At 32.0% G+C, this 17,043-nt stretch overlaps 1 protein-coding gene across 1 annotated transcript; it reads right to left on the bottom strand.

The window, feature by feature from the left end:
- Positions 1-976: 976 nt before the first annotated feature.
- LOC129910706 (partner of Y14 and mago) lies at positions 977-2,481 on the bottom strand. The gene is made up of 2 exons (XM_055988194.1): positions 2,258-2,481; positions 977-2,072 (listed from the first exon to the last, which is right to left on the bottom strand). The coding sequence occupies exons 1-2, from the start codon at positions 2,283-2,285 to the stop codon at positions 1,441-1,443; spliced, it is 660 nt and encodes a 219-aa protein (XP_055844169.1). The 5' UTR covers positions 2,286-2,481; the 3' UTR covers positions 977-1,440.
- Positions 2,482-17,043: the final 14,562 nt, after the last annotated feature.

Here is a 17,043-nt window from a genome sequence, read left to right as displayed (position 1 = left end):
CCGATGGAAAAAATTAAAAATTTCACTTAACTCCTTCTTCTTCTCATGGTTTCAATTGTAGGTTGTAGCAGTCTTTGGTTACCACTGGTATATCGTTAATCTCTTGCATTTTCTGGCGTTTTCAGCTGCAAAATACTTACGGGTCATAGTTTTTTGGTTTTTCTTCCAATTCAAATCTATTTGATTTGACAAAATTGTAGCTTTTGACAGATTATTTTTCAAACAAAATAAAAAATCCCTAGGATATTTTTAACAGAGTTTTAAATTTAAAGTTTCCATTAAAAGTAAGGACTTTAACTAAAGAGGAGTGAATTAAATGAATTTTTAATGATGTATACTTAAAGGCGACAATAGTTTAACGAGGCCGTTAACTAAAGCGATAAATTTCAAAATTTAATGGAGGCTCAATAAATTGGCCGTTAATCAAAAAATCTGATTCTGGCACCCAGTAGGCTTTGTTCAAATTTCAAAAATAAAAACTAAATAGCTACACAAAAAAAAAAGTTAAAATAAAAAAAAAAAAAAACAGTTAATTACGAACAGCATTACACACAATTTAATTTGTTTGTTTTTTTTTTTTTTTTTTATTTCTAACATTAATTTCTTTTTGTTGTTTTTCTTTACTTAAAAGTCTACAAAAATTCTCCCTAGATAAAAATATCGCTTGTTACATATTATTTTTATAATTATTATTATTTTTTTTTTTTTTGTATTTTCTGTTTTTACTTAAAATATTTTTATCTTTTTTATAATCTTTGATTGAATCACTACCATTGATCGTATATTTATATTTATAATTAATCTTAAGAAATAAAATGTTTTTATACTTTGTAAAAAAAAATTTAAAATTAAAACATTTTTAAAAAATGAAACAATAATAATGGTGGAATAAAATTATTAAAAAAAAATTGGTTCAACTATTTTTAATCTTATGCAACTAGGTATTTAAAAAAATATCAAAAAAAAAAATGATAGATTAAAACAAGAGCTACTACGCGTTGTTTATTGTAACCCGCAACGAAAAATACAAACATTTTTCCATCGTCTTTATCTTGCAATTTGGCTATAGCTATGACTATGGTCATTACCAGTCGCCAGCCAACTACAATCAAGCAGTAAGACTAGGAAGACTTGACAAACTTAGAAAACAAAAAAACAACAAATTTAAAAAAATTGACTGACTGGTTAACAGTTGTACTGCGATTCAAAATGAGAGAGATCAATCGAATCCTTTTTTTTAAGATTGAAATAAAGTTAAAAATGTACAACAAAAATAGAAGAAGCAGAAAAAAAGAGTAAAAAAACAAAACAGGCTCAACTTATTAAGGTGGTATGAGGATCCAAGGCCAAGGTTATGCCATGGACACATTGGATAGAGACGCAGAACCGTGCATTGAGTGAATGATAGCTGGTGAGCAGGAAGTTTAAGCGTTTTGAAGCCTAGTCAGTCGGGACTAAATGCTTCTCCAACTCTTCCAGCTCTTTGAGGTATCCTTTTTTTCTTTTAACCTTATCCAATTGGTCCTTTTCGGGTTTTTTGAGTTCACCAGCTTTCAATTTGGCTTCGATGGCTTCGATTTCACGGATTTTCTTCTTCAGTTTCTTGATCTTTTTGCTGAGTTCAAGTTGTGGATCTTCGACGAGTTCCACACTATTGAGATCTTTGGTAATGGACTCGACTGTGGCAGAGGCGGAGGCGGTTGCGGGTGTGCCGCCAGCAGAAGGAACTGCTGTTGGTGTTGAATTTGTACTTGCAGATGATGACGATGATTTCTTGTTATTGTTGCTGTTCTCCTTGGAGTTTGCGGCCACGGCTGTCGTCGTCAAATTGGGTGTGTTAATGGAGTTCTTTGGCAAGACAAGCAATCCGGCTTTCTTTTTCTTCGCTTTTTCTTTCTTGGTGAGCGGAGGTGGAGCGGGCATACCGACTGGACGGTCAGGCTTTCGATTTGCAATTTGCTTGCCTTTGCTTTCGTAGAGTGGGACTTCTTCTTGGGGGACGTAACCTTCTTTGACGCGACGCGCTTTGCGCCATGTGCCATCTGGTCGTTGAGTGGCAGGAATAAATTTTCCTAAAAATCAAAATAAAATAGAAATAGCTCTCATTTAAATCATCATTTTTTGAGAATATTCTGTTTTATATAAATTCGAGTTGACCTTTTTTTAGCGCGCATAGGTACATTTATTTTTTTGCGGCAAAAATTGAAATGGAAAATGTGTGCAAAAAATTTTGGTTATTTTTTTTTTTTTGTTTTACCTTCCCCATCTGTCACATAGGTGGTCATGTTATAGCGAGCGTTAGATGTTGAAATAGAATTTTTTTCCTTTTATCAATGGCCAGGGAGATATTGAATGAAGTTTTTTAAATTAGATTTTTTTTTTTTGAGTTTTTTTGAGAAAAAATTATTTATAGTTGTGGAATTGAATTAAAAACAAATGATGTCGTTTAAATAGTGTTGTTGGTTCTAAAAAAAAAATAACAAGGCAGCAAGAGATAAATGTCAAACAATGACAGTTGTCAGCTTGTTTGATTTTTGTAATTGTGAATGGAGCGTAAAAAGAATAGAGTGATGCCAATTGAACTATAATAGTATTCATTCACAATGTTGATTATTAGTTTTTTGATTAAATTTTCTTTTAAGGCCTAGTACGCAGCTGAAGCGAAACGAAATTTTCCACAAAAAAATTCAATAGCTATATCTTGAAGGAAATTAAATTTGTTTTGTTTTTATTTTTTAATGTTTTTTCTTGAATTGTAGGTACTTTTATTATTTTTACATTGATATAATACCCGATGGTAATTTTTAGTTAACATGTCGCTGTTGACTTTGGAGACTTGAAAATTTTTCGTTTCGCTTCAGCTACGTAGGTACTAGGCTATATTCCCGAAAACGTTCATTATTAATAAATAATATTTTTGTATGAGTATAAGAAGTTATTTGTCTTTTCATTACTCATATAGTTCCAGCGTATAGTTTTATGGTCAAAACAGACGTGCAGTTTTTTTCCTGCAGCAAAATAAAATTAACCGGGTTCTTACTTTTCAAGCAAGAAAACGGAGTTCAGAAAAGACACTCCGACCGAGAAAAACGGGGTTGCACTCATACACTTGCAACTTTTTGTGTATGAACAAAAAGTCGAAGGAGAAATCGTGGTGAAAAAACCAATACATATAAAATCGGCTCCGCGGTGATTATAATTGAATCGTTTATTTCAGAAACAGCATAAGTCCATTTTTCCCAAAAAGTTTTTTTTTTTAGATTTCTCATTTATGTATAGTTATTCATCTTCTGGAAAAAAATTAAGTATGTCAGACCCCCCCAAATACGAAAACTGAAAGAAAAGGGTTCAAAATATATGGAAATATTTCACCCGGTGACAACATTTTTGACTGCTAAATACTTGACTTTTTAACAGTTTTAAGTTATTTTGGCAGCAATCTTGACACGCACACCCTTTTGTTATACATCTTTAAAAAGGTAAGAAATTACTCTATCTATAACTATTTAATTCATTAAAATTGAACTCAGGGTTCAAAAGTTATAGCCAGATTTCCTCGCGGTGGCAACGTGTTTTACTCTTGAATATATGACATTTTACCAGTTTTTAATTATTATGCCAGCCATCATGACACATAAGCTTAAAAATTATACATCAATGAAGAGGTAAAGATTTAATCTATCTACTGCTATTTTATTCATTAAAATCAGAAGCAGGGTTCAAAAGCTATAGCTAGATGAAAACAAAAGTTTTACCAACAAAAAGTCGTTTTGAGCAGAAACGACATAAGTCCAGCGACTTTAAAGGCTTAAAAACCCGCTAAGACTTGAAAAAAGGTTTATATGTTAAAGGTTTTTAAATTTGTCTTTAGCTAGATTATAACTCGGCATACTCTAAATTTGAAGTGTTGTGGAGTTTTAACATAAAAAACAGTTTTTTGTTGCTCCTGAAAAGTTAGTGCTCATGGACTTATGCTGTTTCTGAAATAAACGATTCAATTTCCATACTAATTTGAGCCGCCTTCAGACCCGTTTCTGAGCCGAAGTCGGACTCAGCCCAACTAACAATTTCGATGTTATAACGATGGTGAGAAGCTTCTCGTCATGACTAATTTCACACCTAAAAGACTCATATAACCCTGTTTATCATCAAAAAGGCCCCCTTTTTCACTCCTATTAAACTTATGAGAGGTGCAATCAAATACTGCTGTAAAGTTTCTACTGATGTAGCCGAAAGTGGTATTCGATCCTATAAGTGTGGGAAGAAGTACACTATAAAGGCTTGGCCACACTGGAGGGTATGCGGTAGCGGTACGGGTAGCGGTGAGGGTACTTGTATGAAAAAAATTCCAAACTGACACATCAACGTTCAGGTGTGGAATTTTTTTAGTACAAATATCGTTACCACTATACCGCATACCCTCCGGTGTGGCCAAGCCTTAAGACTACTGTAAAGTTTGTCATCAACAAACGATTGTGGTGGAGAAGGAATAAAAAGTGAGGTTGGATATAAAAGGAGGGGAAATAAAAGGAGGAGAAATAAAAAGAAATTAAATTGTGTTGCATTTATATTGATTTTTATTTAAGTATTAACTTATTTTCATAAACCAAGTTTATCTGAGGATCTAGGTTGATACTATTAGTATAAAAGAGAAATACTTTAAACTTTACACCAATTTTGACTGTTTTTATATTTTATTTTAAACTATTTAACACAAAAAATAATCACAATAAGGCACTTGAGAATTTTTAAGTGTGAATAAAACTCAAACACTTTCCAACTAACATTATTATATTATGACACTGTAAGCACTTCCCAACATCATTATAGTGTGACACTAAACAGAAGACCAGCGAAGCTTTATACAATGCTTACAGAGAATTTTTCATCGCACCTATAATCCCACTATAAGATACTCCTAAGAAATTTTTTAGGAGTATAAATATCAGCGTTTACTGATAATTTTTTACCGTGGGTAGTATACCAGTTTTATAGGTGCGAATAGCCCTTTAGGCTCGAAACCCGAAAGCAAAAATGTTAGTTGGGAGCTCCGCCTGAGGCGGAGCGGATTCGGACCAAGGTCGGACTTGTTTGCTTGAAGGGTATGGGAGAAAAATCTGCATGCAGCGCAGAGCTTCCTCATGTCTCTATTTCTAAATTCAATGCCAAGTTTCAACAAAAATACAAAATACTTGCTATTTGGGATTACTGACATTAGCAGTTGACACAATCTATCATTCAAAAATTCAAATAACCCTCGTTTTGATTTTCTTAAAATGGAAGAACTAATTGAATTCATAAAAATAAATTCAATTACTTCTTTCATTTTAACCGCTTATAATCCATTTTTATCGCGTTTTCTTACAAAAAAAAAATTATAAAAAAAATCAAGGTTATAAATTTTTTGACAGAAATCGGCATCAATAATTTAAAAAGTGATGCACATGTATTTTTGGGTGCAGCTTTATCTATTTGTTCTTCTTAACCACAATAGCTCAGAAAAAGTTTTTAATTCATTTAAATTAATTTTTTATTTATAAATTATTTTTTTTTTTATTCGCTCAGTTTGTTTATGTTTTTTTTTAATTACTTTCAGTAGCCTTTTTTATGAAATAAAATTTTTTTTTTTATGGAAATAAACTGAGCTTTAATAAAAAGCACAAAAAATTAATACTCATTAACGTGTTTTTTTGACTTAAATGATATGAAAGTGTAAAAAACAACTTAAAAAACGAAGAAAATTGTGTTTGATGCAAAATTGTGGTGAAACGGTTGTCCGCAGAAAAAACAGTTTTGAGACAAACTTAAACTGTAATAAATTCTTGATTGGTTGTAAAAAAAATCTTTCAAATCAAACGTAGTTTGGCAAAGATAAGGCCAGTTAAAGGACAAGAGAACAAAAATCATAAAAACCGTGGTAACTCGAAAACGGGACGAAAACGAGAAAATTACCTCTTAAGTTTTTCGACTTAAAATGATCTCAGGAATCCATGGTTTTCATTTGGGGCGGTGACTGTGGGACACCCTGTATAGGAATTATAATTCAAGCAAGATTTGTTTGCTTTAGGTTTAGTCTTTTTTCCTCCATTGAAGACACTTTCCGGCAAGCAAACAACTATCTCTTGCAAATTTCTTGATTATGTTAGGTATACAAACAAACCAAATGGATAGCCAGATTTCAAAAACAAATGACATTCATTTACGATTTTTGTAACACATGATGGAAAATGTTATATATATTATATAGGAAATAAAAGCTTTTATACATAAAGCGATAAAGCTTTAGAAACTTCTATTTCGACCAATGACAGTTCTAGGACCTTTAAAGCTTGTAGCCATATGCTTTCTGTGGATTCTGTTCTTAAGTTTATTAAAGCATTTGTAAAGCTTTTTGTGGTTTCAAAAGCACTTAAGTTCATTATTCCTAATCGGTTAATTTATGTAAAATCCATATAAACAACTGCTACAAAAAACTTTTCAACAACTTAATATTTATAACTAGACTTGCTACTTTTTATTGCATTAAAGCAGCCTATTGTTTAAAGCTATTTTGTTGATGGTTTACAAACTAGATGTTCCCTACTTTATTAGGTTCATCACAAAACCTAAAACAACCAGTTTGTATCCTAAAAATCCACTAGCAAATAATTCACAACATTATTTTCGTGAAATATGCAATATAAAAGGAAAATTCAAAGTACATTACATCGGGTGGTCCATTGTCTCACATCGAGAAGGTTGGTCACATCCCTTAATTGTGACAAACCAAAAGACAGACGGCTTATAAAACGCTTAAATTTAAGCACCAAACCAAAAAAACATTCTCATACTCTCTCTCTTCATCGAATTAGGAGTTTGAGTGAGCTACAAAACTCTCGTGTACAACAAAAAACACTTTGCATAAGACCGAAATTTGAATTAATTATCGCACTTAATTTGATTGTAGACGATATTAATAAATTTGTATCTTCAAAACAATTGATGCTTTGAGATGAAGCGTGATCACCTTTTTTAAAATTTTTTTTAAAACAGCTCTAACTCTTCTTCCAGTGCTGACCTTTGCAGTAGTGATGGGAACTATTAAATAAAAACTATCAAACTATCGATAGTTGTAAAATATTCATTCATTCGGTAGTTTTAAATTATTTATTCATTCATTCATTCATTTTGTTACTATTTTCATTCGAATAGTTTTTCATTCGATAGTTTTTTATTCGAAAGTTTTTTCATTTGAATTGTTTTTTTTATGCGATAGTTTTCTCATTATAATAGTTTTTTTATACGATAATTTTTTGATTCGAATAGTTTTTTTATACGATAGTTTTCTCATTCAAATAGTTTTTTTTTATACGATAGTTTTTTCATTCCAATAGTTTTTTATTCAATAGTTTATTCGGTAGTTTTAATTCGATAGTTTCTTCGATAGTTTTTATTTAATAGTTTTATTCGATAGTTTTTATTCGAAAGAATAAATGAATGAATGAATGAACTATTCGATAGTTCAAATCATTCAGTTACTAACTATCGATATCAGTCGATTGTTCCCATAACTACTTTGCAGTCCATGACCATTCAATCATAACATTAGTATTAAATCGATAACCCTTAAAAATGGTAAATAATTTTAATTTTATAATAAAAACTAATTTGTCTTTCAATCCAGACCATTCGAGCGGCAAAATAGTTTCCGTTAAAACATTAAAACTGAAAACGATGCAAAAAGTTTATGTTATCAACTATTCACATAAAAAACTCTTTGGAGCATCCAAACTTTCCCCGAAAAGTTAAACAAAATTAACCACATGCTTCTACTGGAATACACTAACTAATCGATTGTGTGACCTCATTTTAATCACTATATTGAAACTTTTAAATGAGTTTAAACCACCAAAGTTTCATACGAAGAAAAGTTTTCAAAATGTTTAAACTTATGTAAAGGTGTTTGAATTTGAAAAAAAAAAAAAACAAAACTTGAAATCTTTTGAAAGTATATAATATATCGATCAATAAAAATAGAATCGAGGTTAAAGACTGTAAAGTAAAACAAAGTGGTGTTAACCAAAGAATATGGTTATATTTAAAGGGTGCGTGGCCATTGGCCAATTTCAAAAGCTTATAAATTCCTCAGCTAAAAAATGAAATTTTGGCTGTTGCCACTTTCGAAGTAGGTATAGGTAATTATTTTATTTGTAATGAGAAAGTGCCTTTTCGACTCAGCCGCAATACACACGGCTGTATCCAGATATACAGAATACAATGTAGTTGGTATACTCAGATTTTCGTTATCCTATCTCTTTCTGATTTTGTGACGTCATCTGTATAATTCAAATTTTTGTATATGAAGTTTCCATAGATTAAACATTTATGAAAGTTTCGATCTTGGTAATTGTTCGTCTATGGTTGTGTGCTGTATTTGTTGCTTTCCATAGACAACACATTCAAGTAAACCTGTCTTTTATCTGTAAGGTGGTGTTCACATTCGATTTATGATGCACGTGACGTCATCAAAATGGCGAGTGTATATTGAACTAGGTCACAAATGTATGGAGAAATTTTGTGAAATGGTGAAATTGTGCCAAACTATGAATAGAACAACAAAATAATTAAGTTTGTTTATGATCAGACTTTATCTTCTGCCTCTCCGGTTGCCAAGCCAAGTTTTCTATCAACTTGAGTCCTACACCCTTAGCAACCAACTCAGGCCTTTTTCGCGAACCCTTCTTACTTCTATTTTAATAATGTCAAACACTTCAAACTCGTTTTATTTGTTAACCTACTCAATATCAAGCTCCTCAGAAATTTTCAGCTACGTAGTTTCTGAGAAAGACAAGCTCGGGACATCTTCGGAACATGCTCGGGACATCTTCGGGACATGCTCGGGACAAGCTCGGGGCAATCTCGGGACAAGCTCGGTACATCTTCGGGACATGCTCGGGACATGCTCGGACATCATCGGGACAAGATCGGGACATGCTCGGGACAAGCTCGGGACAAGCTCGGGACATTTTCGGACATGCTCGGGACATACTCGGGACATGCTAGGGACATGCTCGGGACAAGCTCGGCACATGCTCGGACCATCTTCGGGACATGCTCGGGACATCTTCGGGACAAGCTCGGGACATCTTCAGGACATGCTCGGGACATCTTTGGGACGTGCTCGGGACATCTTCGGGACATGCTCGGGACAAGCTCGGGGCAATCTCGGGACAAGCTCGGTACATCTTCGGGACATGCTCGGGACATGCTCGGACATCATCGGGACAAGATCGGGACATGCTCGGGACAAGCTCGGGACAAGCTCGGGACATTTTCGGACATGCTCGGGACATACTCGGGACATGCTAGGGACATGCTCGGGACAAGCTCGGCACATGCTCGGACCATCTTCGGGACATGCTCGGGACATCTTCGGGACAAGCTCGGGACATCTTCAGGACATGCTCGGGACATCTTTGGGACGTGCTCGGGACATCTTCGGGACAAGCTCGGGACATCTTCGGGACATGCTCGGGACATCTTCGAGACAAGCTCGGGACATCTTCAGGACATGCTCGGGACATCTTCAGGACATGCTCGGGATATGCTCAGGACATGCTCTTATATCTTTGGTACAGAAAAGGTTTAAATCAAGAACTACACACAAAAAATAAATAAATTGAAGAAAATTATGCAGAGATATTGACATTATATATGTATAGGTACCTAACTGCATAACTGATTTTTCTTTCCTATTCTCTACAAGAAAATACATTGCACAATAACCACCTTCACCAAAGGAAAATCATGTTTTCTCTTTTTAAGGTAAAGATAGACAAAAACTCTACTATGTTTTACAATTCTGACATTGATAGAGTGACTTTGCAGGAACCTTAGGGTAATTTGTTGCTTTAACGTTAGTTATGTGAAACGTTAAGCCTTCATAAAGACTTCAGGTGTGGGTTGTAACTTATATTATAAATATTAATAAAATAATGTAACTATAAAAACAAGAAGTTTATAAAATATACATAGCTATGTATCAGTATCCAGTGTTTTTAAACGAAATAACTAGTTTTTTTTTTTTACCGGAAGGGTAAAATAATACAATTGTATAAGCTTGCTTAAGCTTGTGCTTTTGTTTGCGATTGATGTACCTACCTGCATACATTGTATGTATTCGTGGTTTTTAAATGTAAACGATTGTGTTTAACAGTGCTCCATTATAAAGATGATGCGGAATAAAACCATTATTTATAGAGGATATGTTATAAAGGTTAATAATTATTAATTAGAAATTATTCTGGTGTTGATCTGTCAAATTTCGGTTTTAACTTTTTACTGTCAAACAAATTTCAAAGACTCAAGCTATGTTTTTTAACGAGAATCAATGTCGTCCAACCTTGGGTAAAAATTTAAAACACCAAATGTCAAGATCCAGAAACATCAAATCGATATCCGTCACCTATTTATCGATTTCAAGGACGCGTATGAATTTATATACAGAACCGAAGAGCAACGTCTAGAAAATGCCCGATGTTCCGTCACAGGCGGCATAGCCAAATTTCGGTTTTAACTTTTTACTGTCAAACAAATTTCAAAGACTCAAGCTATGTTTTTTAACGAGAATCAATGTCGTCCAACCTTGGGTAAAAATTTAAAACACCAAATGTCAAGATCCAGAAACATCAAATCGATATCCGTCACCTATTTATCGATTTCAAGGACGCGTATGAATTTATATACAGAACCGAAGAGCAACGTCTAGAAAATGCACGATGTTCCGTCACAGGCGGCATAGCCCTCATAGACCAGTGCCGATGCCTTCAAAAATATTAAAAAGTACAAAAAAATTAAAGTAGGATGAAACCCATTGGAAAAGGAGGTGAATATGATAAAAATGAAAGAAAAAATAAATTATGGGCGAACCAAGTTCGGGAAGTGGGTGGGTTGAGTTTTTAATGGTAAAAAATGGTATATCTCGATTTCCGGCAAAACTACAAATCCTATAGAAAAAAGTTGTATGGCAAAGTTGTAGGTAATAAAAAGATCTACAACTTTTGGATCAACAATTTTTTCACATAACCTCAAAATTTATGTGAAAAATTCAAAAAACCGAGTTTTTGGTTTTTAATTTTTATCTTTTTCAAAAACAAAAATTTTTCTACAAAATTTGGTGAAAACTTACCTTATTATGTCCCAAATACACTGTTATTTATTTGATTTAAAATACTAATTTGTTCACCTTATTTCTACTTAATACCAAAAAAACACCCTAATTTTCAATCGAAAATTCACGTGTCAAAATATCAGCTTTTTTCAAAAAGTCGGTGGGCATTTCGTTCGTTAAAATGTCTATTTTCTGATGGTGTAAAAAAAAATTTACATTAGTATACTATAGAACATGTTCTAGTAAAATTCAAAAAATGAAAAAAGCTTGAATTCGAAAAAAATTTTGTATCATTGTTTACAATTTTGGCCTATTTATTCAAATTAACACTTTAATTACTCAAAAAACTTTAGATTTCATGTTACACTGATAAATCTTACGTTTTTTGAGCAATTAAAGTGTAAATTTGAATAAATAGGCCAAAATTGTAAACAATGATATACATTTTTTTTCGAATTCAAGCTTTCTTCATTTTACTAGAACATGTTCTATAGTTTACTAATGTAAATTTTTTTTTCACACCATCAGAAAATAGACATTTTAACGAACGAAATGCCCACCGACTTTTTGAAAAAAGCTGATATTTTGACACGTGCATTTTCGATTGAAAATTAGGGTGTTTTTTGGTATTAAGTAGAAATAAGGTAAACAAATTAGTATTTTAAATCAAATAAATAACAGTGTATTTGGGACATAATAAAGTAAGTTTTCACCAAATTTTGTAGAAAAATTTTTGTTTTTGAAAAAGATAAAAATAAAAAAACCAAAAACTCGGTTTTTAGAATTTTTCACATAAATTTTGAGGTTATGTGAAAAAATTGTTGATCCAAAAGTTGTAGATCTTTTTATTACCTACAACTTTGCTATACAATTTTTTTCTATAGGATTTGTAGTTTTGCCGGAAATCGAGATATACCATTTTTTACCATTAAGTTTTCACCAAATTTCATAGAAAAATTTTTGTTTTTGAAAAAGATAAAAATAAAAAAACCAAAAACTCGGTTTTTTGAATTTTTCACATAAATTTTGAGGTTATGTGAAAAAATTTTTGATACAAAAGTTGTAGATCTTTTTATGACCTAAAACTTTGCCATACAACTTTTTTCTATAGGATTTGTAGTTTTGCCTTAAATCGGGATATACCATTTCTTACCATTAAAAACTCAACCCACCCACTTCCCGAACTTGGTTCGCCCGTAATTTATTTTTCCTTTAATTTTCATCATATTCACCTCCTTTTAAAATGGGTTTCATTCTATTATGATTTTTTTTCGTTTCAAAAATTTATCGACCCTGGTCTATAACCCACACCTCTTATTAAAAAAAAAGTTTAAGACAAGGACACGTGTTCAGATTGGCATCACTCCAATGAATGATTTTGACAGCTATGTGAGTCCAGCGAACTGAAATGAGTTTAAAATTTAAATTGGCTGCCTCTTTTGACTATCTCTTTCTCACCATGAAGTGTAATTCAAAAAGCATTACAGAAATTAATGGGCGAAATGGGGTTAATGCACTGCCATAAGATTATTTACATTACATTAATTGACAGTTGAAGATTGACAGAGGATCATTCTCAAACAAACAGTTGAAAATTGACAATACAGTTGACGATTGATTCAAAGTGACAGTTGAGATTTTTATTTTGACAGGTGTATGTATTTTCATTTTCACTTTCACTTTCAGTTATTTATGTAATCATTTTCATTTCATGAAAATTGAAGTTATATTTTCATTAAAAATGAAGATAAGTTTGCAAATGGCAGTGAAAGTAAAAATGTTTAAGATTGAAAATTACGTACAATTAATAGTGTCTCTAGTGTCAAAAATTATTTTAAGCAAAATTACCTATCAGCAAAGAACGTACTCAATTAAAATCAATTATTAAATTTTAAACGATTTCTATATTAATTTATTCCTCCACCACCACCACCGCACCACACCGGAAATAAACCAAATGGAAACTGTCATAAATTTGGTGAGGCCATTTATTAATTGCACTTTGGTGCACCACTTACTCATTCACCGTCCGAACACTGTGATCCGTCACATCCTCGGGTCACTTTTAATTTCCTGCATGTTCCATATGCACATGAGTAGCTGTGCAATATGCTGCACCACGTGCAACAACAATATCCCAAAGTGATTCAATATAACAAGATACTTGCACCATGTTGAAGTATTTACTATGCCACCAGTGGCAATCAAACTTTAAAACAAAAATGTCTCTCACTTCCGAAGCCAACCCCTTTCTAGTATAATATCCTCTCTTGTTGCTAAATTGCATAACATATGAGAATCTAATGGAACGCAAATTGCATTCGAAACAACCCACAAATCGATTTGTATTCAATTCACGTTTAAGGACCATCACATTGACTCCCTCTCTGTGCACTTATTTTTCTCTATTCTATCACTAGCTTCTTGCACATTAGTGGATGCCTTCAATGGCAAGGACGAATTCAAGGGATTTGTAAGGGTGATGGTGATGTCTTGGACGACGACGCAGAAAAGACGCATTTTTTATGCACATACAAATTCCAAAGTAGCTATTGGCATAAGTGGCAGCATCCGTATCCGTTAGATATAAGAGAAAGAATAAGAAACAAGACTTTGCGTGGATAGTAGTGTGCCTCAAGTTATTTAGCGTGAAATCAAATTCCGCACGAAGTTGATAAACTCTGTTAGGTGGAAAACTTACGATAACTTCATCATCACCAACAAGACAGAGAGATGCCTTTTGACTTTGGGTATTTGAGTGCGAAAATATAATTTAGCTTTTTCTGTTAGCTTAAAGATGAAAATACTCGTACTATAAAAGAAATAGTAAAAAAACAAATATAATCTGAGAATGAATTGAATTTGTAATGAATTGTCACCACCTGGTGAGGAAAAGACTGCTTCTTCTTATGACAATTTAGACGAAGAATAATATATCTTTGCATTTCAAAGAATTTGAAATTGAAAAATCTTTAAATTATTGATGCCAACTTGGATAAGCGTTTGGCTTTGACAAGAAGATAAGATCTCTTAAGAAGATATTTAAATATTCATTTTACCTCAAGGAAAACGGAGTGAAGAAAGAATTTTATATAAAAAAAATCTATATTTTATGAGTTCAGGATTCAATGAACTCACCTAGTTTTTTTACCGCCGCACACAGGTAAATTTTCCCAAAAACATGGCCAAAATTATTTTTTGTGTTTATTAAATTTATTATTGCATGATTATATCAAAATAAGATAATTTAGATAAAATTCACCATTTTTAAGTAAATTTACACGAAAATTCACAAAAAAGAAGCAAAAAATGAAAAAAGTCGTTTTTTTTACTTTACGCCATAGGGTTTCTTTAATTTGACATTTAATAATACAATATTTATACATTCAATAGATTGAAAAAAACAGTTGAACAGTCGTTATTATAAATAAATAAATAATGCAGGCATAGATAACAACTATATACATAAATAAACATGAGTGTGAGTTTGTATGTGTGTATATCATTCAATGACTTGTGAGTTGTGAAACTGTAACTATAAGTCTGCTTGCTCGATCTCTGGTTCTATTAGAAACTGAAGTATTTCAGAGGGAAACGCATTTTTTGTTTTAGGATTTAGTTTTCTCAAACCACTTATTAATGGGTCAGAAGAGACCAAGAGATAGAACACATCTTCCATATTTTGCTGCCTCGAAAATTTTCTTGGGAAACTTTCTCGAAACGCTTTATATCTTTGTTTCGTGATTCTTGGGCATCTTCGCCGAGCTGTCCAATGAATGAATAAATTTTATTGATATGGTTATTATGAAACTAAGTTAATTTTCCTTCAACAACTATTGAAAGTGCTTCTTCTGCTGTATATGGAATAATTTTCTGGTCAATTTTTTTCAAAGCTTTTGATATTTTTCAGCACGTGAAGGAGTTGAAAATATTATATTTTTCATTACATTTGATGAACAAGTTTCCCTTTTTCTCGCAGTTGCATGGCGCAGCATAGCTTAATTCTTCGAACGTTAGAACGTAAATCTTCTGTTTTACGTCTCTTTGACCGTTCGCTTAGGTCTGAAAAATCCATTTGAGGCTGTCCAACAAAGCCATGGGCTCAGCATGGAAACGATATTTCATATTGCAACCAATTTATATTTTGTTTTAAGAAGGTGTTGTTATTTCTGGAAGCACTCAGCCATCTTCTTCTATGTTCATATATGCAAAATCAAAATCCGTTAAATTTTTCTCTATTTGCTCCGAAATTTCAATATTTCAACCTTTGGTACCAAAAAAATTAATTTTTTCTGTAATGTCACGTGACGAACAGCTTTTAAAAAATTCAGAAAGCTTATTTCTTGAAAGAAAAATGAAAGTTAATTATGATCCTGTGTCAAAAAAGAAAAATCTAATTAAAAAAAAAAAAAAAAAAAAATCACTGTCCCCAACACCTTTTGAATCCAATATTATAAAAAGTCGCAAAAAACCGCAATGTTTTAGGATTGTTTCCCATAAAGGAAACATTTAACTATTTTTCAACACTACTTTCAGTACAGAAAAACGCAAATCAACTTAACTTTTTCATTATCAAAGAAAAAAAATTTCTTTGTCATTATCTTTTTTTAACATACCACTAGCAACAGAATCCATGTTAATTATTTTAAAAATCGCCAAAAAAAATTAAATAAAAAATAAAGCAAACTACTTCTTATAAGAAACCAACCTTGCTACTGCACTCGTTAATTAAAATGTTCTACTTTGAAAGCATCTACTGATTAAACAGTTACAATTTGCATCGCATGATCAATCAGGTTCTAAGCTTATGTTATTTGTAAACAAAGTGGCATTAAAAAAAAACAACAAATCGCAAATTTTTTTTTTTGTAGTTTTGGCCATGAATTTGGGAAAATTTACCTGTGTGCGCCGCCAGGGGCTTAGGTTGGAATTTTATGTTTGAAACTTTGGAGAACAATTTTTCCAAGTATCCTTTTAAAAGTGGAATTTATACCTCTTATGTATTTAGTTGCAGCAATATGAAATAAAAATAAAACCAAGTTTTAGAAAGATTTTGATAAGAAAATATGTTGATGGTATTTCTTTGCTACTCAAAAATTCTTAGTTCTCACAAAAGATAGGTAGAGAGAGAGATTTTGTATTACTCAAGTAAAATTTAAAAGAAATGGTAAAATAACCCAAATTCATTTTGGGTTATATTACACAATTGTAGAAACATAATAACTTATGGGAGATTTCAACTAACCACACATCGAATGTATTTCTTCAGCAGATGAAACTCTTAAAGAAGCTTCGTTGACTTGTTGACTTGTATTTTTAACATGTACTCGTAGGCTTCCTGGGATCTTAGTTTTTGTTTTTTTGATATTTTTGGAAAATTTGTTTTTATGCTTCAAATGATAATTTCTTATGAAGGCATAACAATTTTTTTGTTTGAAAATTGTAACACTGAAAAAAACAAATTCTAACCACTCTTTGCTAGAATAAAATTTAATGATACACCTACTTTTTTTGGAGACTAAAATCTTAAAAAGATATTTTTTTAATTTTTGAAAAATAATTATACTCTCAATTTTCTTTTTAGTCGGGCGGTTTAGCATTAAAAAAGATCTCCATTGTGCACTTTGTGATAAAAGCATGAAATTTATATCGTTGGTAGTACTCAATATAAGAGTTATTTTGAGATATTGGGCCACCTTGTATTCCATCCGGGAGGGTAGTAGAGGTTTTTTGTGTTGCACATGCATTTTTGCATTTAATAGTAAAGCTAATAAAACATTTTTATTAATATAATACATAATTTCGAGGTAATTTTTAATGCCCGATCAAATAAAATCAATACCAAAATGCCTGGACCATCATTATAAAAAGTTATTGCACTCTTTATAAATAGT

The sequence above is a fragment of the Episyrphus balteatus genome, chromosome 2, assembly GCF_945859705.1.
Source record: "Episyrphus balteatus chromosome 2, idEpiBalt1.1, whole genome shotgun sequence".
Classification (NCBI taxonomy): domain Eukaryota; kingdom Metazoa; phylum Arthropoda; class Insecta; order Diptera; family Syrphidae; genus Episyrphus; species Episyrphus balteatus.
The sequence above is the reverse complement of the archived record's forward strand: the minus strand, read 5'-3'. Positions and strand labels throughout refer to the sequence as shown.

Coding starts and splice junctions, on each gene's coding strand:
- LOC129910706 (XM_055988194.1), bottom strand. CDS start 2,285: ATGACCACCTATGTGACAGATGGGGAAG. Junction 2,073..2,257: donor CTATGTGACAGATGGGGAAG/GTAAAACAAAAA, acceptor TTTGATTTTTAG/GAAAATTTATTCCTGCCACT.